This window comes from Dipteris shenzhenensis, chromosome 2, assembly GCF_047967505.1.
Source record: "Dipteris shenzhenensis isolate YYH24624 ecotype China chromosome 2, Dip_SZ_1.0, whole genome shotgun sequence".
Classification (NCBI taxonomy): domain Eukaryota; kingdom Viridiplantae; phylum Streptophyta; class Polypodiopsida; order Gleicheniales; family Dipteridaceae; genus Dipteris; species Dipteris shenzhenensis.
The window spans coordinates 16,588,598-16,611,164 of NC_141597.1; the positions used below are offsets into that span (position 1 = coordinate 16,588,598).

Genomic DNA, 22,567 nt, shown 5'->3' on the forward strand with positions numbered 1-22,567 from the left:
ATACCCACAGAGAGAAAATGTTTGGTGCCCACACTGTATGGCCAACCATATAGCTAATGAATGCCTAATCCTGAGGAACAGACTAAACCCACCAGAAGTGGCTCAGCCCCCACGGTTATGGTGTCCCATTTGCAATGTTGCAGGGCATGATGTAAATACATGTTTCTATATTATGAGGGTAGCACAACCCCGGTCCCAACAATACCAACAGCCGCCAATCCCACTGTACAAACAACCGGGACTGGCACCTAATGCACAAGTGCCACGTATCAACCCACTCCCGGTGAGAACACAAGTGCCTCAACTAATGAGGAATCCCAATCCTTCGCAATATCCACGGGCTCCCAATCTTGCTCCAGTAGATCCAGTGCAACAACTCCAACCTCAAGAGCTAGAACCGCACTATGAGTATGAAACAGAATACCCTATGTACTACATGGATGGTGCCGAAGAAATCATCCTAGTGTATGCTAATCAAGTAAGGCCCACCACATATTGAACACCCATCAAGTTTTTCGTTGTGGAGAAAACCACCGCATAGCAGAATGCCCACACAAAGGTAACCATGTTACATTCAACCTCCTGTGTGCAGGGAATGCGGAGTTGGGCATGCTTGCATGGATTTCCCACTAAGAACAAAGCCTCAACCAACCACCGGAAGTAAAACCCGATATATCCCTGGGGATGATAAGTGTGAAAAATCATAGTGTGGCAACAGAAAGTGTGGCATCATAGCCAGCCTTGATCATAAGAAGATAGCAGAAAGAAGCGGCACAGCCAAAACTCCTTTCCGCTCAAAAAACAAAGAGCCCTCTAGCAAAACAAGCCATGCCAATCCCACAACACAGTGAGACCATGCCTAGCACATCCACAGAAAGTGCCACCCAAGGAGTCAAGAAAGCATACCCTAATGCTGAAATTGAGAAGGCGTGTTAAGCCTTGAAGCAATGGGTACAACAGGAGCAAGAAAAATTTGAGACAGATAGGATGGCAGCAGTAGAGGTCAGAGCACCATCAACACCCAGCATTGACACGGTGATTGATCCCAACAACTTCCAACAGGTAATAGAGCAACATGCAAAACATCCCCAATTGGATGGCACCGCACTAGCAAGCTTGATAAGCTGTCCCGTCACGATGCCAATTGAGACCTTACTAAGAAATTGCCCTAGAATGTGGGAGAATTTCAAGGGATGGATCAAATCTTCACAATACTTCCCCCCACCTGAAGAAGAGGAAAAGGTAATTTCAGTAAAATTCGGTGCTAGGGATGACATAAAAAATGTAACCATCCCGCTAGAGCATAAAGCCTTTGGCCAATACCGAGCAATAGTGGACGGCGGAGTCAACATTCTGGCAAGAGAGCTATATGAAGAATGGGACCTACCTCCGATGTAGAAGGCCACATTTAACATCCACCTAGTTAACCACACGAAAATGAAGCCATTGAGTATCGTTGACAATGTGCTGAAAAGAAAATGCTCCTCCGACTCAACCTCCTAACAGTCGCACAATGTGCATATGCAATGCTCCCTAGGGATCCCCTCTGCTCTGCTGCTCTCTATGCAGAGGCGGTGTGATGATACCCGAAACTATCCGATGGAGATCCATAGTGAGTGAGGCATATGAAGCTCAGTGTACCCCGGTGGTGTGATGAATCCCTCCTCCGAAATACGAAGACAATGATCTCTGTAGAAACTTAGCTTCACTGGAAGCTCCCTCGGCTCCAACTAGGTCCTAAAGGTGTGTAGTTGCAGGAGATCCTCCTGAATGACCTGGTTGGTGTGTGGCCCGATCGGGATGGTGGGTGGGAGTACCGGAGGGGCATCCGAACTGTACTGAAAAGGAGGTATCCTATCGATGTGAAACCCTAGTCTCACAAACCATCTGTGAGTCCGTGCATTCCAGCATCACTCGTCTCCCTCTGCTGCCAACCTCATGGAGGAATCGAGAGCCAACCATGGCAACCTCTGTCTCCCTGATGTGCAGTCCCTATGTGATGTAACCCGGTGTAGATATGTGATGGTCTGAAAGGCTGCATCTAGCTGGAGTGGAGAAGCACCAAACTCGGCCTGAATGATATGATGTGGTACAAATGGTTTCCCCCAGATCATCCGTGATACATAAGGATCTGCACGCGCTCCACCCGTGTCCACTCTATCTCTGACATGTCAGGTCCCCAACAAGGGCTGCCATACATACCAACTGGTCAAACCAAGGAGGCGAAGAGAAGAGCCTTGGTCCGAGGGTCCTGGAAGTGGGAGTGGAAGCACTGTCTCTCTAGCCAAGCCAGTGAGGTGTATCCCCTTCTCAGTCTGGCGCTGGTCTCATCATGAAGATCGGGCCAGAGAAGATGACCCCCAAGTAAGTGTATGAGGATACGATCTCAACTGGTGACCCACCGAAAGTGAATTGCTTCTGGTGCATGTTTGCTCGAGAGGTGTTAAAGATCATGACGTCGGTCTTGCCAAGGTTGACCTCCAAATCATGGGATAAACAAAAAGCCTGGAGTGCATCCAGGTGTCGCTAGAGCCCCTCGGATGTGGACGACAAGAGTGCCACATCATCTGCATAAAGAAGAATCTTGATGATGATCCCGGCAAGTGACCAACCGGTCCCTCCGGAAGCCCCCATGAAAGTCTCAAGCTCATCGATATAGAGGCCAGACAGGGTTGGTGATAAGGGACAACCCTGTTTGACCCCTATGGTACTCAAGATCTCATCTGTCCAACCTGCATCTGTCTGATGAGACTCTCTCATAAAGTGCCATGACTGCCCAGATGATCTCCTGATCAAATCCCAGTGCCTGTCGGCATGTGATGAGTCGAGTTCGAGAGTCAAAGGCTTTGCGGAAATCCACAAAGCAGCAATATACCCTCTCCTTCCATGATCTGGCCTCCTCTATGACACTCTGAGTGTGAGTATGTGATCCATAGTCCCATGGTCTCGCCTGAAACCGGCATGACCCTCAACTTTGAGCCCTCTCATCTCTACGGACAGGCTGACCGACGCATCCAATACTGCTGGATAGATCTTGGACATCACATGTCCAATCATGATAGTCCTATAGTTACTCGGGTCCATGAGATCCCCTGCCTTGTGGATGGGGGTGATGGTGTTGAGTGTCCAACTGCGGGGAAAGCCAAGGCAAACAGCGTCATTGAATAGCTTTGCTAGGATCAGGGCTAACGTGTCGATCCCAGCATAGCCCCTCGTTGTCCTTAGCTCGGCCATTGTGCAGTTTCAATGTCGCGTCCTTGACTCCCCCTCTTGTGAACAACGTGCAAGTGGTGGGGCGAGGTGTGTGTATAAGATCTCGAGTAGGCTAGTGTGGGACATCATAAAGATGGCATGCATACGTGTGCCAAACTCTCGTGTCGGTGAGGGATGATGGAGACCTACACTCAAGGAATCTCCGCCAAAAATCCTTAGAGTTGTTGTTGTACAAGATGTTCAGCAACTCCTCCTCATTTTGACGAAGAAATGCCTGCTTCTTTCGATGTACGACACGTTGGTACTTGCGTATCGTGTCTGGTGTGTTCGGGAGGTGACACTTGGTTTCAAGTCGGAGTTGTCGACGATAAGCCTTGCACTCCGCATCGTACCAGTTGTTGCAGGGTACAGAACCAAGAGGTGGTGGTCTAGTGGACCATGTGGTGTGGGGAAAGACTAGCCTCGTGGAGTGTGCGACTAATCAGGGCAACACGGTCCTCTATGAGTGGTATGTGATCGATGTAGGTTAGGAGTCTATTTAGGCATCCAAAGTAGGCAAGGGAGAGGCTGTGATCGAAGTGTATGTCGTGGTAGATGTCGTGCTTCATATGTGGTGTGTGTGGTGTGGCTAAGCGTGAGGTGGCGATAGTGAAGAATAGGTATGTGTGATCAACTCCTAGAGGGAGTGGTGCTACGGTGAAGTCGGTGATACGTGAGGTGAAGGTAGGGGATCCCATGATGTAATCTACTACACTAGTGCCCCCCCCCATGTGGGAAGCAAGTAAAACCACCTGAGGAGGGCCATAGGTTAAGCCCGTTATAGATGATAAGATCATGCATCCTGCCCAGATCAAGGAGCGCGTGTCCGTATGGTGTAACAGGCCCGTGTCGGTCCGATGAGATCCTGGTCATACCTGCTCCGTCTAGGTCCATGTCTGGTAGCATGATAGAGTCATCTCGGAAGTCCATAAGTGGTGCCTGGCACGTGCTCGTCTTGGCGTTGAAGTCCCCAACAAGGAGAACTTCCCCGCAAGCTGAAAGGTCTGGGATATCCTGATGTAAGGGTGCATACGGCGATGTCTCACGAAGCGGGATGTGTCTGGCAAGAAGTAGCATATTGCTATAAACAGGTCACGAGTGGATGTGCATCGGATCCGGATCCACATGAATCGGGAGTGTGCATCCTTCCTCTCAACGGAGATGGCTCCAACGAGGGAAGACCTGTGCAATATTGCGACCCCGCCCGATCCTCTAACTCCTCCTGTATCCCTCGTCTCATCCCTGAAGGCTAACTCCCATGTGTAGCCACTGACTATCGGTAGTGGATACTCTCGGCTCAGATGTGTCTCTGTGTAAAAGACTATGTCTCCTCTTGTGTAAGATTCCAAGAAGCTCCCTGGGTCTTCAGTGTTCAAGCTCACTATTGTGTTCATGTGATTGATCTCCATTGCGTCCATGCTCTTTTACACTATCATGTTCTAGCATGCCCTTACCCTTGTACTCCCTCCTCCTCCCTCCTCCTCCTTTCTCCCTCCTCCTCCCTCCTCCTCCTCCTCCTGAAACCATGAAGGAGACTAGCTCTCCACTCCTCAACCTTGGACTCCTCTTAAACCTTGCAACTCCCTCTGAACCCTGAAACTCCTAGATAGGTCTCTCAACTATGTCCCCTTTCCGAACCCTGAAATCCCCTTATAAACCCTTAGACTCCCGTGGAGGCGACAGCCTCCATGAATATTCTCTCCCGTCGTAGCCCGTCACCCTCGTGCTCCGTCCGTCACCCCCAACAACGCCCTTCACCTCTACTCCGTCCGTCACCCCTACTCCAGTTTTGTCCATCGCCTCCGCTCTGTCCGTCACCCGCCTACACCATTGCCCGTCACCCCGTGCACCGCCCGTCTCACTCCTGCTCCGCCATCACCCTCCTTGAGCCCTTGTGCCTGTGCTCCGTGAGGTCTCTACTCGCTCCCATCCCATTTGCTGCTCCCATCTCTTGACCCACATAGCCCTCCCGTAGTTCTACGCCCGTGCAAAAAGTTAGTTCTCTCTCTCTCTCTCAGTCTTGCTAAACCTCAGCGACCCGTCACCTTGCGTAGCCCGTTGCCACGCTAGGCAAACCAGTGGTAAGACTAACCCTAGTCGAATTAACTCTATTTAATAGGCCACTTACACACTAACTAGAAGACGAGCTTGAGACAATGATGCAAGGCACACGGGGGGGCTGGTTGCTCTCTCACTGCCACGTTGATCCCGATATTGCTTTATGCAGACGATGTGGCTCTTCTGTCTTCCTTTGCAGAGGGACTTCAGAGACACTTTGACGCACTCCAGTATTTTTGTGACTCCCATGATTTGAAGGTCAACATGGGTAAAACCAAGGTTATGATCTTCAATACATCTCGAGCCGTCATGCGCCAGGAGCAGTTCACGTTTGATGGGTCACCTGTTGAGATAGTTTCATCATATATATATTTGGGGGTTGTCTTCTCTAGGCCCATCTTCACTATGAGACTCGTGATGCAGGCACGCTTGGGCAGAGGATACGCATCATTGGCCAAACTAGAGAGGCAGTGCTTCCGCTCAAACTTCCAGGATCCACAAACCAAGGGGCTGCTGTTTGACTCCTTAGTCTGCCCAGCAGGCATGTATGGCAACCCTTGTTGAGGACCAAATCTATCCGATACAGAGTGGCCACGAATGGAGCGACTACAAGTGCTCATCCTATCACGAATGATTCGCAGTAAGCCATCAGTATCTCACCAAATCATACAGGCTGAGTTTGGGTCATCTCCACTACAGCCAGATGCTGCATTTCAGGTTATCACATAGTCAAAGAGTATGGGGATTACCCTTCCAAATGCAGAAGGCTGCCATGGTTGGCATTGTCTTCCTCTATGACGCTCTCAGTAAGAGGTGACCAAAGATGTTGGTATGCACGCACAAAGAGATGGTTTGAGGGGTTGGGACTCCACATGGACAGACTCCCTCCCTTCCAATATAGTTTGGATGCTCCTTTCTCCCCCCTCATGTCACACGATGTCAACCAGGTGATCCGTGAGGATCTCTTACAGCTACACACATTCCGGACCTGGTTGGCACCGAGCGAACTCCCAGTGAAGCTTAGCTTCTACAAAGACCACTGCTTACATATCACAAATGAGGGTTTCATTGATCCACCAGGGTACACGTAGATCCACTTACCCCACTCATTGAGGATCTCTATTGGGCAGTTCCGGGTCTCTTCACATAGACTTCGTATACAGAGCAACAGGGCAGAGTGTCTACCAAGGGAGAGGCGCTAATGCACATTATGCGGTATACAGGAGATTGAGACAGAGGAGCACTTCATCTTCAGGTGTCCCATCTATTATGAGATCCACGGGCGTTTCTATTGCCTCTTCAGAGATAGTTATGGAGCCCTGTCCCGATTCCTCTCCTATCCAGATCAGAGATGCTTGGCAGGCTTCATTCATGAGGTAGTTAGGCACCGCGAGAGGATACTTCAATCACGGAGACAGGAACAGACTTCTTCCTTGGCAGACCCCTCCTAGAGCTCTATCACGGAGTTCTTTCAACCAGATCTCCTGAACCCTCCTGAGACGAGACCTCGACATAATCGGGACTTAGAGCCAGTGACTCGAGAACTCAAACGAAGGGTACACGCACAGATTACACTCGGGGATATCGCCTCCATGTTCACCATCGCAGCCCGTCCGACAGGGCTTACTGTAGGCCTTGTTAGGCGTAGAGCTATGACCAGGAGACGTCACAAGACCGCATCCTCGAGTGGCCGACAACGCTCTATCGCCGATTTCTTGCCTCCAGTACCTCATCCACCTCTAATATCCTGATGAGGATGATGATGACGATGTGACTGATTTGTAGTTCGATCACGGACATGACTATGTTGTACTTAGTACTTAGAACTATCATTCTGCATTATTTTTACATTATGCATTGGTGTGGATGCTCGCTTAGTAGCTCCACGCTCACAGCTTGAGTGTACCAGGGTTTCACAATCTCATACACCCATCGGTCTTCCGAAGACTTCAATAAACTCTCTCTCTCTCTCTCTCTCTCTCTCTCTCTCAAAACGAGAGTGAAAACGAGGACATTGAACAGGTCCTCACACACGTCTTTCAAAAGATCATGCGCATCTCTGCCAGAAAATGGCAAGATGCATTCAAAGTGGGACGGAAGGGTGAAAAACCAAGACAAATCATAGTCAAGATGCACAGTCCCGCCTCAAAGTACTGAATCACAAGCATCATCTCAAAGGGCACTCCATATGGATAAACGAAGACCTCACGAGAAATCAATATGCCCAAAAACTCAAAGAGCTAGAAGTCATTAGGAATGCAAAAAAGGAAGGAAAGAATGCCTATATGAAGGATGGGAAAGCAGTAATTACAGCAAAGAGCAAAGGGGGAGAGAAACAAAAGGATAAATAGGAATACGAGACCCTCATAATCAAAATCTGGAATGTGGAAGGATGGAATCTAGACAAGGTCATTGCATTAGAAGATGAAGTGTTGGAGACAGACATACTCATAGTGTCGGAAACATGGGAGCACGGGGGAAATGAATCCCCAAAAATCAAGGGGTTCTTGAAGACATCAATGTGGAATGCAAAAACACACATAGGGGCAAGAGGTTTGGAGGGATTGCATGTTACATTAGCATGACATGGCAGAAATCAGCGAGAGTGATAAAGAAGGATCCACATAAACAATATATGTGGTTAGAGATAGTAGCAAAAGATGGAAATATAAGGTTGGCACTGTGCTATTTTGCACCCCTGCAATCACCCATATACAAACAAAACAGCCATCTATCCCGAGAGGACCCTCTTATGCACTTGGGAGAAGACATAGCTCAGTTCTCTAAAGAGCATGTAATTATCCTCGCCGGAGACTTCAACGCAAGGACAGGATCATTACAAGGGGTCATTACAGTGGAAGGGAAAGATCCCATTTGGATGGAGGAAATGGAAGAGGACAATGTAGAAAGAAAAGGCTGGAAAAGGACATCTAGAGATGATGGGGAAATCACCCAAATGGGAAGGCAACTCCTCGCCCTATGCGGATGCTTTGGAATGCAAATTTGCAATGGCACCCCGTACTTCAAAGAAAACGGAGGGATGCACATGCAAAACTCCTCAAGGGTCGAGCGTAGTTGATTATGTGATCATGAACCCGCACACACTTGAGCACTTCAAGATTGAAGAGGAGTCTATTGATTCCGATCACAGCAATATCTATGGGCATTGTAGGGGCAAAGCACATAGTAAAAAAACAGGAAATTCCTGCGCAACCCAGGCTGAGATTAGATTATAAAAAGGCACACATATATGAACAGAAACTAGAAGAAGAAATAGCACATTGTCAGACACCTTCCACATGCCAAGAAATGAGTGAATGCATGACAGACTTACTGCAGAAAACAGCTCATGAATGCTTTACAAAAAGCAAGGGGAGGAGCAAAGGCATGCCTGTAACCACTGGTATAATCAGGAATGCAAAGTAGCAAAAAAAGCATGGACAACAGTAGACACAACCGGGAAGGAGAACAAAGCTAGAGCCTACAGAAAGTTGGTAAGAAACACAAAAAGAGAGTTTCTCAAGAGCAAACAAATTGAGAGCTTTGATGAGCTTAAGCAAAATCCCAAAAAGTTTTTCCAAAAGGTACATGGCAGCATACCCCATGAGAGGAAAGCATCATGGGAAGACATGATAGATTTCGTCAAAGGCCTCTATGAGAGAGAGGGAGAAGAGAAGGTCAATAATAACTTTTCCATCAAAGCTGTAAATGATGTCATAACAGAAAGAAAAGAAAGAAAGAAAGTCTATTAACGTCCACGGAAGACCAAGAAGTCTATGAGTACATCAGCTTAGGGAGGGTAGCTCCCAGGGAGTGCATAAAGCAGAGGAAGATGTGGGAAAGGGTTTGAGAAAGCTCGCAAACGGAAAGGATCTAGACACACAAGGGCTAGTGGCTGAAATGCTGAAATGGGGGGGTGAGAAGAAAAAGAAAATGCTCACTACACTCATGAATTGAGCCTTAGAAGAAGGCTTTCCCAAGGAATGGCAGCTTAGCAGGATCGTACCAATCCATAAGAGCGGGGACAGCAAGGTGGCCAAAAACTACCGCACCATCATGGTGAGTAGCCTAATGGCCAAGTTATAACTACCTACAGCATGAAATTAAAGAGCTCAGGCTTATGGTTGCAGCTCTTGGAAGAAAAGTGAAGGAGATGGAGAGCAAGGACAAGCAAGAGATTATTGCAGAGGTTATGGAAAAATGCAGCACATCCCCACCAACATCAACACTCATTTCTACGGTCAAAGAGATGATCAAGACTCATGTTAGTTCAGCCAAGGAAGAGATGGCTATTGTAGCCAGCAATATAATTAATAAAGAGATGTCTATGCAGAAGTTAAAGAGCAGGAAGCAGTAGTACATAACAAGAAAATACTACGCATTGGGGGGTAGCCCAAAGATTGATGTGGCAGCTCTAGTGAGGCTTTTGGGTTGACAAATGCTCCAGCCACATTCAATAGAATGATGGATCACATCTTCCGAAAGTACAAACATTTCTACATTAGCTACATACAAAGATATGGATATCTGAGGAGCTCACTCCGACTCAGCTCAAACAAAGGAATAGTGAACTCACCAAAGTCAAGGACGCACATAAAGCTGGAAAATGGGCAGTCTACCGAGATGGAATAGCATTTATCCGAGATTTCAAATCTAATCCTAAAGTCCCTCAGTTTTAAACTGATGTAATGAATGCCTTCCTGATATAGGACTACAACTCAGAATTGTGCTTTAATAAGCTCGAGCTGAGTTGCCATGTGCACTCCTCGACCCTCTCTGGTTTATCCAGATGATGTAAGGATTTATGTTTTGCACTTTGTCCCATAAGCCCGTGAGGCTTTCTGCAGACGTTAATAGATCTTTCTTTCTTTCTTTCTTTTCTCTCTCAGTGAAAAGATGGCACGATCCAAGAACAAAAATGCAATTATACAAACGGGAAATCAACCCAATGGACGGCTACACAATGCAGAAATATCTTGGGGAGGACATCTCAATATTCAAAAGGAATTTAATATGCAAAATAAGTACCAGCTCACATGATCTAGAAGTGGAGAAGGGTAGATGGATACAACCCAAGATCCCAAGAGAGGCAAGGATATGCAAAATCTGCCCTACAGGGAAGGTGGAAGATGAGCAGCACATGCTCTTAAAATGTCGAGCATACGCACAGATAATGGAGAATCATGGAAACAATAGATGTAATCTGAAGAATCTATTGGAACAGCCAGCCCACAAGTTTGGAAGCTACTTAAAAGACATCTTGGAACATCACAGCAAAATTCTCCAACTAGCACAAAAAATAGTCCAGCAAATACTCACAATGTAGAAAGATTTGGGAGATTTTTTTTTCAAGAGTTGTATTTAATTTAATAGTGGGCCGATAGATCCTAAGGTCTCATAGTCCCGCTAGGGCTTCTGCAAATGTTAATCTCTCTCTCTCTCTCTCTCTCTCTCTCTCTCTCTCACACACACACACACACACAAACAGGGACGAGAGACCTTATCAGAACCATCTTGGAGTGTGATCACGGAGTACTTCCAGCCAGAGCACATTGTCCCCACGATCACAGATAGCAAGCAAGACAAAGACGCTGAGACCGAGACGCGACACACTCGTCGAAGGACAAATGCGCATATCAGGCTTGCTAACATCTCATCTATGTTTAGACCTGGGATACAGTTGACTGGAATTACTGTGGCGCCTGTCAGGAATAGAGCCGCCACCAGGAGATCACGACCGATTACACTTCCAGATAGTAGATAGCGATCTATCACGAAGGTTTTGCCTGCACAGCCTAGTCCATCACTGGGCCTACATTGACGTTCCATGCCACGTGTGTGCTATATTGTATTATATTGACTATGGTGACATTGACTATGTCCTACACAATTCTCTAGCATGGATTAGGATGCTCGTTTAGTAGCTCCACCCTTTTGCTCATTGTATCAGGTTTTCTATCAGTCTCATAGACCCACTGGACTTTAGGAGACTTTAATAAACTCTCTCTCTCTCTCTCTCTCTCTCTCTCTGTGCGTGCGCGTGTGTGTGTGCGTGCATGCGTGCGTGTGTGTGTGTGAGTGAAAGAGAGAGAGAGAGAGAGAGAGTTTGCGCGCGCACGCTATTTACAGCACTACCTCATCTCAGTCATCATTCAGGGTGGTCTCATTACCAGACTCACCATGCACTCTTTCCATAGATCTGTAGTGTGTGTGTGTGTGTGTGTGTGCGCGCGCGCGCGAGTGTGTGTGTGTGTGTGTGAGGAGCGATGGCGTGTGTGTGTGTGTGAGGAGTTGGTGTGTGTGTGACGGTCGTGAGAGGAGAGGAGAGGAGTGCTCGCTGATCAGCGTCGTCTGGGATAGTTTGGCGCCTGCCATTTTGTCCGTACCACCGTACGGCCGTCGTACGGTTTCCGTACGAAGCTAGCGTCAGCATTCCGTTCCATCGAGGCTCCGTTCAATCTTGCACGACAGTTCGTACCTGCAGTCTTCCTTCTCAAATTCCGTACAGCTCGTCTGTACTTTCCCGTACAGTCGTCTATTTTTCTCGTCCGTACTGTTCCCGTACTAGTTCCCGTACAGTCGTTTGAATTTTCCGTACACAGTCTGTTTTCCCGTACAGCCTGTCAGCAGTCCCGTACAGTTTGTCATTTCTTTCCTGCAATCTCTCCTTCTGTCCGTACAGTTCTGTCAGTTTCTTTGTGCCACCGTACAGTGCGTCAGTTCAGCCTCCGTACAGCCTGCCAGCCCTTCTTTGTGCTCAGTCCGATTCTCGCTGTTTGATGTCTGTTGAATCCCTTAGCCGCCATGGCAGAACCAAACAAGTACTATGTCAAGAGAGCCCTCTCTCCTGAACCCAAAAGACAATCAAGGGAAACCTCTTCCCCATAGCTCCTTCTTCTGAAGATGCTTCCTATGTGTTTGATATGCTGAATGATGACTTTCAACAAAGTAGAAGGGAATGGATTCAACCTGCTCTGGAACTCACTTACAAAATGAAGCTGCCATCTCTTGTGCAACCTTTGAAGAAGCTCTCTCAAACTGCAGTTATCATCTTTTTCCCAAGCAAAATTCCCTCTGCTAATGATGTGGGACAATGGGTGAATTCTCTCCTAGGTGGATGCTATGTAGAAGGAGTCTATTTTGCCTCCCGAGGATTTTATGAAGTTCATCTTTTGGATGCTTTGACAAAACAAAAGATGCTGGAAATGTCTCCTTTATTTTTCGATCGCCAGATGGTGCATATCATGCCCTGGTCCCCTAATAAGGACTATCAGAACCTCATCAAGCATCATTCCCCCGTATGGGTTGAAGTGGTTGATTTTCCAGATTATATGAGAACAAAGCTTCCAGGTTTAGCTATGACATTGGGGCAAGTGATCTGTCCCCCTCGTCCCACAGGTAATAAAAATCGTTTTTGCATCTTATGGGATACTGATAGACCGACCCCTTCCTCTATTGCAGTTGAGATTGAGGGTGTTAATTTGGGCAAGAAATATTTCACTTTAAAATGGGGCATTTTTGCTGGAGCTTGTTTTTCTTGTCACAAATCTGGGCATCTTGCTTCGGAGTGTCCCTCTATCCTTCATCCACCTCCTCCAGCTGCTATTCCTCTGCCATCTAATAAAGGAGGTCAGAAGACATATGTGGAAAAGATTGAAGCTAAAGGAGCAAAGCCTTCAGTTCATACAGGGAGCCAGGCCAATTCAGCTCAAAATAAGGATAAAGGCAAAAGCAAGTTAGGAGAAAATATTTCATCATCTCATGAGGGATGGCAGACTGCAAAGAAGACGGTGCCTCTCAAACAAAGACCTCTCCAATCTCGTAATTGGGATGCCTCTGCTCCTTCTCCAGGACAATCTTTCTACCTCTTCAAGCAGCCCCATCTCAAAGGCATGGGTCAATGCAGTCAAGAAGGGTCTTCCCCTTTGTGAAGAAGATGATATTATCAGGGAATTGGAAGCTGAGGGTCAGCAAGACCCTGTGGCAATGGCAGAGGCTTGAGGCCTCCCGTTCTTTTGGAGACCGATCATTCTCTTGTATATATTTTCATGCGTGCTTCTCTTAAATGTTTTTCCTATAATATACAGGGCCTCTGCAACCAGAATAAATGGAGGCTTCTTTGGCATTATATAAATACAACTCATCCGGATGTTGTGTGTCTGCAAGAGCATAATCAGCATTTTTTTGCTGGCCAGCATGGGTTTTCTTCTGGATATGATATATTTTATTCAGGATTTTATTCAGGATCTGAACAATTCTCTGGGCTGTGCATTTTAGCCAGACATGATCTGCATATAATCATCTAGGTGGACGATGTGGATGATTATCCAATGTATGATCAATGGAGAGATTTTTGAAATAGGATCTTTGTATGCCTCTCAAAATTCAGCTTCCAGAGCTCAAATGTGGAGCTCCATAAAGCAATATCCTTGGTCCTCCAATGCTCTACTTTGTTATGATTTCAACAATTCTCCTCACTGGAAGGACAATACCACTCATAAATCCCATATGCTGCCCTCTGAAATCCAGCAATGGGAACACATGACATCATTACTTCGATTTGCAGATTTATGGACAGCAACTCACCCTTCAGTGATGGGATTTACATATCATCATAATGCTTTTACAGATTATTGGGCCAGGCTTGATAGATATTATCTCATTCATGCTCAGCAATATGATGAATATACATGTCAGATGTGGACTGATTATTCACAACAATTATCTGATCACACTCCACTTTGGCTCACCCTTTCTTTTGGTATGCCTCTGGATGACTTGCAGCTCTCTTCAGTCAGAAATTTACAGGTTAATCAATTATATCTTTCTCATGAAAAATTTTAGCATATGATCAGACTGGCTTGCAGGCCATTGCTATCCCATGCTCAGGAGGATCTGGAATTTGCTTGGATCTCTTTCATACATCGTATTCAAAATGTCATTAAGGAATATGGAAGATGGTACATGGCAGAAACCAGACAACATATCCAGTGGGCAAAATCATACAAGCAGTATTTGGTATAGATTAGTCATCAAAGATCTCTATCTGATTCTGAGCAGCATTTACTGTCTTGTGCTTCCTCCATAATTGATGCCAATGATAAACGCAAGCTGTCCAAATGGCAGATTAGGGCCAGAGTTAAACCTATGCTAGATAAGGGCTGTTCCTCTAAATCTTTTTTTCGGAACTTACATGCACATAGACAAAGCCAATCTATCATGAGGGTAAGGAAATCAGATGGTCTTTGGACCCAGTCTCTCTCTCAGCTAGAAAAACAATGTCTGGATCATTTTCAGCTTCTTTTTTCTCAGCCATCTTATTCTACACCTCAGGTCGCATTGGCTCGTAACAGATTTACTGAGCTTGTTTCTCCCATTGTCTCCCCGCAAAAAGCCTCAATGCTGGAAATGTCCTTTTCAGATGATGAATTGGATGAAGCCCTTAAGCATTTGGGTAAACATAAATCCCCTAGCTGTGGATGAGGTGATCGGATCCTTTCGTGGAGGAGATCCTATTACGGGCTGGGGGGGGGGAAGCTGCCCATCCCCATCACAGATCCAGTAGTGTGGCATACATATGCATGCTCCCTCTATGATGCCCCGGGGCAGGCACCGCCTGATATGTCCTCTATGCCCAGACCCACCACATGTCACTTGTTTACAGCACAAAATGTACGGGCTTCCCTCCTCCGGCTTCATAACCGAAGATCCCCAGATCATGAGGGACTATGCATCGAGCACTTTGCACATGGGCAGGAGGTCTTGACCCTGGTTCTAGCACAGCTATTCAACCATGCAAAATGCGATGACTTCCCGCCTACCTGGAGCACTACTACCATAGTACCAATACACAAGGCAGGTGATCCCAAGGACACTAGAAACTACCGCACTCTTATGATTGGCCACACTTTGGCTAAGATATATGGGTCGGTACTAGAGAGGGAGATCAACAGCCACACAGAGGGTCACGGGCAACGGGCTCTTGGGCAGGAATGTTTTCGAAGATAGCACTCCATCTTGGACCACATCTGCACCTTGAGGGCTATCACTGAGGAGGTGAAGTCGAGGCGCCAGAAAGTCTACAATTGTTTTGTAGACTTTCATAAGGCATTTGATACGGTCCCACGTTCCAGCCTGATCAGGAGGTTACAGGAGTTACAACTCCCGGAGATCATGATCTGGGGGGTTATGAGTTTATATGAGTCCGTCAGAGGGAGGGTGCGTGCCCCAGGAGGTCTATCAGATTAGTTTGAGAGCACTATCGGAGTGAAGTAAGGCTGCCCCCTCTCACTGACTCTCTTCAAGCTCTATATCGATGAGATCACATCCTTTGTTGATTGCTCAGGCAGAGAGCATTCACTTCTAGCTGACCTAATGGTGCAGATACTGCTGTACACAGATGACATAGTCCTCATATCATCCTCAGCAAAGGGATTGCAGAAACATCTAGAGGCTCTAAAGATGTTCCACAGAGAGAGAGAGACTTAACAGTTAACCTTGGAAAAACCAAGGTTATGATCTTCAACATCTCAGGAGCAGTGTCCTGTCGCCATAGCTTCACATACCGAGATGAGCCAGTGGAGATAGTGCAGTCTTACACATATTTGGGGGTAGTGTTCACCAGACCAAGTTTCATGACTACCCATGCAGGTACATCACAACTCACACGAGGACGGGGTGACCTGGCCCGACTAGAGGAGCGGTGCTTCTAGGCACACTTGCAGGACCCTTCGACAAAGGTTTGGATTTTTGACACCCTGATGAGACCAACTGCCATGTATGCAACATCTTTCTAGGGGAGTGACATTTCAGCGACAGAGTGGAAGAGATTTGAGAGGCTACAGGTGACTATGGGATCCAGGATGATTCAGAGCAAGCCCTCAATCCCCCATCAGATTATACAAGCAGAGTTTGCCATGACCCCTCTCCAAGTTGATGCCATCTTTCAAGCAATGACATTCCTCCACAGAGTCAGGGCCTTACCCTAGTGGAGATTACCGAAGCTAGCATTGGAGTCTTCTAGGCGATTGGCCGAGAGCAGTGTTGATATAGCATGGTACGCACAGATATACACATGGTTTGGTAGTCACAACTTACCCCCTTTCAATACAGCATGGATGCACCACCCGAGATGATACCACAAGATGAGATCAACCGTATCATACGGTTGAACCTCCTCCAGCTCCATACGTCTAGGGCTTCGGGGGGAGAGGAGTTCCCCACCAAGATCCAGTTCTACCATGACCACTTCCTGAGGGTCTTGGACTCGTCATTAGACCTCAGTACCTCAAGGACAGGAGAGTCTCACATGCACTGAGAATCGCCATCGGGGATTGGCAAGTCTCATCACATTAGCTGAAAATTGAGGCAAGGAAAGCTGCAGGCATATCCAGAGAGCAGACTATGCTAGATGCAGGAGATCGAGACGAAGAAGCACTTTTTCTATGTCTGCCTAGTCTATTACGAGATCCGAGAGCGATATCACTGCCTCCTTCAGGAGGGCTATGGCTTTGGCCAGCTTACACGGTTGATCCATTTTCCAGACGAGGTTTGTGTTGGGCTCTATCTGATTGAGATGCGACGACAGAGAGATACACTAATGCGAAAGGCCAGAGAGCAGCATGGGGCGATGCCACAGGTCCCCGAGATCGACAAAACACAGACACATGTCACAGATTTATGTGCATCTGAGTCAGCTACCGGGGAGGCTAAGGGAGAGGAGCTTGATGAAATGAGAGCATCATGGATTAGCAGTGAGTCTCCGCCACGATGCTGCCAAACGAGAGGCACACACTCCACATGCTACTCAGAGAGCGACCAGAGCACGCACGATCGACATTCGCCGCTCTATTTCAGCCCTCCTCAGAGGAGACTGTCAGAGACGAGGAGTCACCCTTGACGTAGCCCATCGGATACAGAGATCGAGGAGACCACGCCCTCCACCACATCGAGAGACAACTAGACAGACACGAATACGAGAGCTCCTTACATCCAATCAGAGAGCCACCAAGGTACCTGGATATATGGAGCCTCGGTGTGTACTAGGAGCATTAGCTCTAAGCACCTAATACTCTTATGCTATTTTGCTACTCTACTATTTCGCTTACGAGTTTAGCACTTTAGCTTTCAGCAAGGGCCTTAGTGAGCCCTGCCCATGGCAGCTTGTATGAGTTACTTTTTGGTTTTTGTACTTTGTCTCATAGGCCCACGAGGCCTCCTGCAGACGTTAATACATCTCTCTCTCTCTCTCTCTCTCTCTCTCTCTCTCTCTCTACCTCTCCGCCTCAGCCCCCGCTCATCCTCTCTGCCTCTCTCTCCGTCAGCCCCTCTCTCTCTCTCTCAACCTCTCCGCCTCAGCCCCCGCTCATCCTCTCTGCCTCTCTCTCCGTCAGCCCCCGTCAGCCCTTGCTCCACCGTTAGCCCTCCATCAGTCCACGGTGGCTCCCCGCTCCACCTCCGCTAGCCCTCCACTAGCTCCCCGTCAGCCCCCGCTAGCCCTCCACTAGCTTTGCGGTAGCCCTCCGTCAGCCTCTGCTCCACCCTCGCAAGATCCTCTTTCGTAGCAGCAGCAGCGGTTCAAGGAGCAGCTCGCCTTTTTTTCACACAACCCTAGGCTGGGCTGAACCCCTAGCCCAGCTTAGGGGTTAGCTTCAACAAAGGGGTTTTCTCAGATTGATGCAGGCCAATATGGAGTTTCCCAAGACGAAGTTGTTCGTCTCTACCCCGACTAGCAAGCACTCCTCCGTTGCAGCAACACCTAGCCCCTATGCATTGACATTCAAAATCAACCCACAGGAACAAATCTACTACCTACAGCATGAAATTAAAGAGCTCAGGCTTATGGTTGCAGCTCTTGGAAGAAAAGTGAAGGAGATGGAGAGCAAGGACAAGCAAGAGATTATTGCAGAGGTCATCCCCACCAACACCATGGAAAATGCAGCACATCCCCACCAACACCAACACTCGTTTCTACAGTCAAAGAGATGATCAAGACTCAGGTTAGCTCAGCCAAGGAAGAGATGGCTATTGTGGCCAGCAATAAAATTAATAAAGCAGATGTCTATGCAGAAGTTAAAGATCAGGAAGCGGTAGTACATAGCAAGAAAATACTACGCATTGGGGGGTTGCCCAAAGATTGCTGAGGCAGCTCTAGTGAGGATGTAGCTCTAACAGAAGATGAGAAAATATCATGCCTCAAGAAGAATATACCTCAAATTGAATGGAACGAAAACCACATTAGCTACATCGCTCAAAAGGGAACACAAGTGCAGGTTTATTTCAATGAAAGGATAGAGAGAGTCAATATCCTCCGACAGACAAATAAGCTGAAGGGTACAAAGATATGGATATCTAAGGAGCTCACTCCGACTCAGCTCAAACAAAGGAATAGTGAACTCACCAAAGTCAAGGACGCACATAAAGCTGGAAAATGGGCAGTCTATCGAGATGGAATAGCATTAATCCGAGATTTCAAATCTAATCCTAAGGACCCTCAGTCTTAAACTGATGTAATCCTGATATAGGACTACAACTTAGAATTGTGCTTTAATAAGCTCGAGCTGAGTTGCCATGTGCACTCCTCGACCCTCTCTGGTTTATCCAGATGATGTAAGGATCTATATTTTGCACTTTGTCCCATAAGCCCGTGAGGCTTTCTGCGACGTTAATAGATCTCTCTCTCTCTCTCTCTCTCTCCCCCCCCCTAACACTTCATTGACAGCTCAGCTCAGATCTCTAGATCACTTACTTCTTGCTAGGAAGTGGTACTTGACCTAATCAAATAGCTGAGCTCAAACGGACTCAACTGAACACAGGCAGAGAAAATTAATGGATACGTAACCAAAACTTGTCTATGAGTAATCTGATATCAAATCCCCTTGACAAAAACTCCTGTCTGTTACTCCTAAAAACCATGTCCTGCAGAATGCAGTCAACTCTTCATTCACTCAGATTAACAATGACAGCAAAGCTGGAACATAAACCAAATGATTTAGGAGCTCTTCCCGCAGAACTCTGCTGTTATGAAAGTTCTTTAAAATACCATCAATTTTCCTTTAGGACATCCACTATCTTACATTATCTCAAATATATTAACTAAAACTTTACAAACTCTGCAATAAAAAGTTGAGGATATAGTGAACCGAAGTATAGGAATTTACCCCTCGTGAAGCTTCCGAAGTCCAGATGCTCGTGCCTGCACTTCCTTTGGATCAATTACAAAGAGATGCACCAGAAACCCTATGACTGCACTGATTAATGCAATGAGTAAATGAGCGACACGCCAACCAGCATAGCCCCCAAAATCATATCCTGCCAGAATTGTAGCCAACATACTGCCTCCTATGCCACCAAAACACCCAACTACACTCAGCCATCCAAATGCGAGTCCTCTTCCCCCTTCGCTGTGGCTGTCAGCAATAAAAGATTGTAATGATGGAATAACAATGGCAAGTCCCACTCCATTCACAGCCCTCCATACTGCACACTGCATAAATGTCTGTGAGAAAGCCACACCTATCGTCGAGAATGCCCAAAAAAGAGTGCCAAACCCCACAACAGACGGCCTGGGGTAACGCAAAGCCAGTACGCCAGCCAAAGGAGAGGACAATGCCTGTACAAAACTGCGAATAAATGTAAGATACCCAAGCTGAGAAGGGCTTGCTCCAAAAGCTTGGCCAACTTCTCTGTACACAGCAGGTAGTAAAGTTTCATCAGCTTTTTCCATTATGGCAGCCAGGTTGATCAGAAACAATGAAACTGAAACGCCCCACATCTGTCTTGTCCTGCAGAAAATGCAAAAAGAATCAGGCCCACATAAAATGCAAGAAACAGGTTCACATGCTCCAAATGGATAGATACACCAACTGACACTAGCTATCCTTGTCTCGCCAAAATCTTAAGGCTCCTATCCTCAGAAGCTGCAGTAGGTCTTAGTTCACAACTAATACAAGGTCTCCCACCAAAAAACGGAGGGAAAGAGTTGTCATGTTTTGCCTTTCGGTACAGTGATATCCCATGTTTGATCTTTCCAATTAGCAGCAACAGAACGAATATCATTATTTTCTCCCCCCAGAGTGGTTTCTTATAGTCGGGCATTTTATTCTCTTTTTTTGCATACCTAGGCGATCAAGGAAAGCAAGGAAGCCTTTCTTTATTTTCAAATCCTACCCTTCCTTACGTTACTAGGAAAACACTAGTTAAAATGTTGTGAAACCAAGCTCAGACAATTTATTTTGTGCTCTTTCACTTAATGAAAAGGAATAGGAAAGGATACTTTTAGGAAGTCACGGCTAGAAATCAAAAATATGGGTTTGGAAAAACAACACTTATTGGCTGGTTAAGTCTGCCTAGTTCAGGTCCTAGCTACAACTATTTAAATTATGCACGGCTAGATCAGCATGTCCTAGTTACGACTATTTAGATCATGTCCTAGCTACGACTATTTAAATTATGTACGGCTAGATCAATAGTCCTTGTAAGACTACGTGCGTATAAATTTGATGTTTTGTGCATAATCTATGCGAATTGGGTACCGTCATCCATATGGAGGCCAGTTCAACAATTCGTGAGGGCGTTTGACGGACAAGTTAATAATTCAGATTGAACGTGACAAGGCCATTCCCAATTAAATGTCACACCATGAGGAATGAACGAGCACGTACTTTTCCATGTCTGTTCGACGAGGAGAGTCGATACTAGATCCCATCAAAAATCAATGAGGAACTTGTGGAGGACCTTCTCCTTGAATAAGCTCAGAAGGTTATACCAGAAGAAATATTTAATGACCGTCAGCATCACTCAGCGTGAGGAAAGCTAGGAAAAAAGCACATCGATGTCACGGAGTGAATGAAGACCACGAATGAGGATTTCAATTATGCCAGAGCCACAAAATTGCGATGAAGAGCGTCTGTTGCTTAAGAACAACACTATCAAGCTTGGGAAACCTTTACCGGCTGCGGATATTTTTTCGGTAAGGACGTGCAAGGAGAAAACTTGCGCCACGTTTTCGGAAACAATTATCGAAAAGACCTCAGTAGCAAGCTATGCAAAGCGCAAATGCGGGTAGAGAGAGTGGTAAAAGCAAGGGGCAACGAACGTATTCCTTGCCTGGCTATAGCTTATAACTTATTGCCTGGCTATAGCTTATTACTTCTTTCGGAAGCTGGGCCAAAAGATGCTTGTAAAACTCAGATCTCGCGAAGGCTCAGGTAGGCGGTAGCGATGCAAGGATGCAGAAGATTTTCAGATTTGACGACTCGCAAAGCTATTTGCCCTCAGAATTGAAGCCCCTAAAGGTCAAGACGGATGCAATTATCCCAGGAATCCAACTTTCCTGCAGCTCATTTGGACTCTGAGGTACTGAACTTTGTGGTGCTGCAGTACGAAGCAATCAAAATCAGCTGATTGAGACGATTTGATGAGAGCTTCTTCTCGTCCCGGCCCTGAATTCTGCGGTCGATTTGGTTTTGGCCAGTTCATTCCTCTGGAGCACCTTGCTACCTCGGGATCATCGATTCATCCACGAAGCGCAAACGAGCGAAAATTGGCCTGTACGATGAGCCTGAGAGGACTGCATCGTCCATGGATCTTTGAAATTGTGCCAAACGGATGGATCCCACGACGATTTTGAAATGAAAAAGCTCCGATAGCTCAACGATGTGGGAATCTCGTCATCAAGCAGTGATGACAAAACAAACGCACACATCTGGATTCTGTAAAAATTCAACAAAAAGCAACACAAAACCAATAAGCAATCAATCTGAATTGGCCGCCGTACGTCCTCCGGTCGCTTTGTTCCGTATGATCCACGCACGTGACCACGACCACTACCCCCCCCCATCATTACCCACTCCCTCAGCACGCGAACGTGCGCGTGTGTGTGTGCGCACGTGTGTTCACTCAACACTTGCAGGTGTTCACACGCCGTCCTACAGAGCGATTTTGCGGGATTTTTCTTGACCCCTCACGGCTACCAGCCTTGCCTTTGTTCAAATAGGACAAACGCCTGCAAACAATCACGAGCAAGCCTACAGCTCTACCTCGCTAGATATTTTGTTCCTAACAATTACTTTTGACTTGCCTTTTGTCAAAGTGACTCTCTCTCTCTCTCTCTCTCTCTCTCTCTCTCTCACATCCTTTTGACTTGCCTTTTGATAGGACAAAGCCTACACGCTCTCAATCACGAGCAAGCCTACAGCACTACCTCGCTAGATATTTTGTTCCTAGCTATTACTTTTGACGTGCCTTTTGTCAAAGT

General features: G+C 46.8%; 1 protein-coding gene across 1 annotated transcript in view; it reads right to left on the bottom strand.

Moving 5' to 3' along the window:
- Positions 1–22,005, bottom strand: part of LOC147904388 (Major facilitator superfamily protein) — a 50,416-nt gene extending 28,411 nt beyond the window's left edge. Inside the window, exons 1-2 of the mRNA XM_087386237.1 lie at positions 20,973–22,005; positions 19,470–20,093 (exon numbers count right to left, since the gene is read on the bottom strand). Coding sequence (XP_087242363.1) covers positions 19,470–20,093; positions 20,973–21,016 — 668 coding nt within the window. The 5' untranslated portion in view covers positions 21,017–22,005. The remainder of the gene's footprint in view (positions 1–19,469; positions 20,094–20,972) is intronic.
- Between the last annotated feature and the right edge of the window lie 562 nt (positions 22,006–22,567).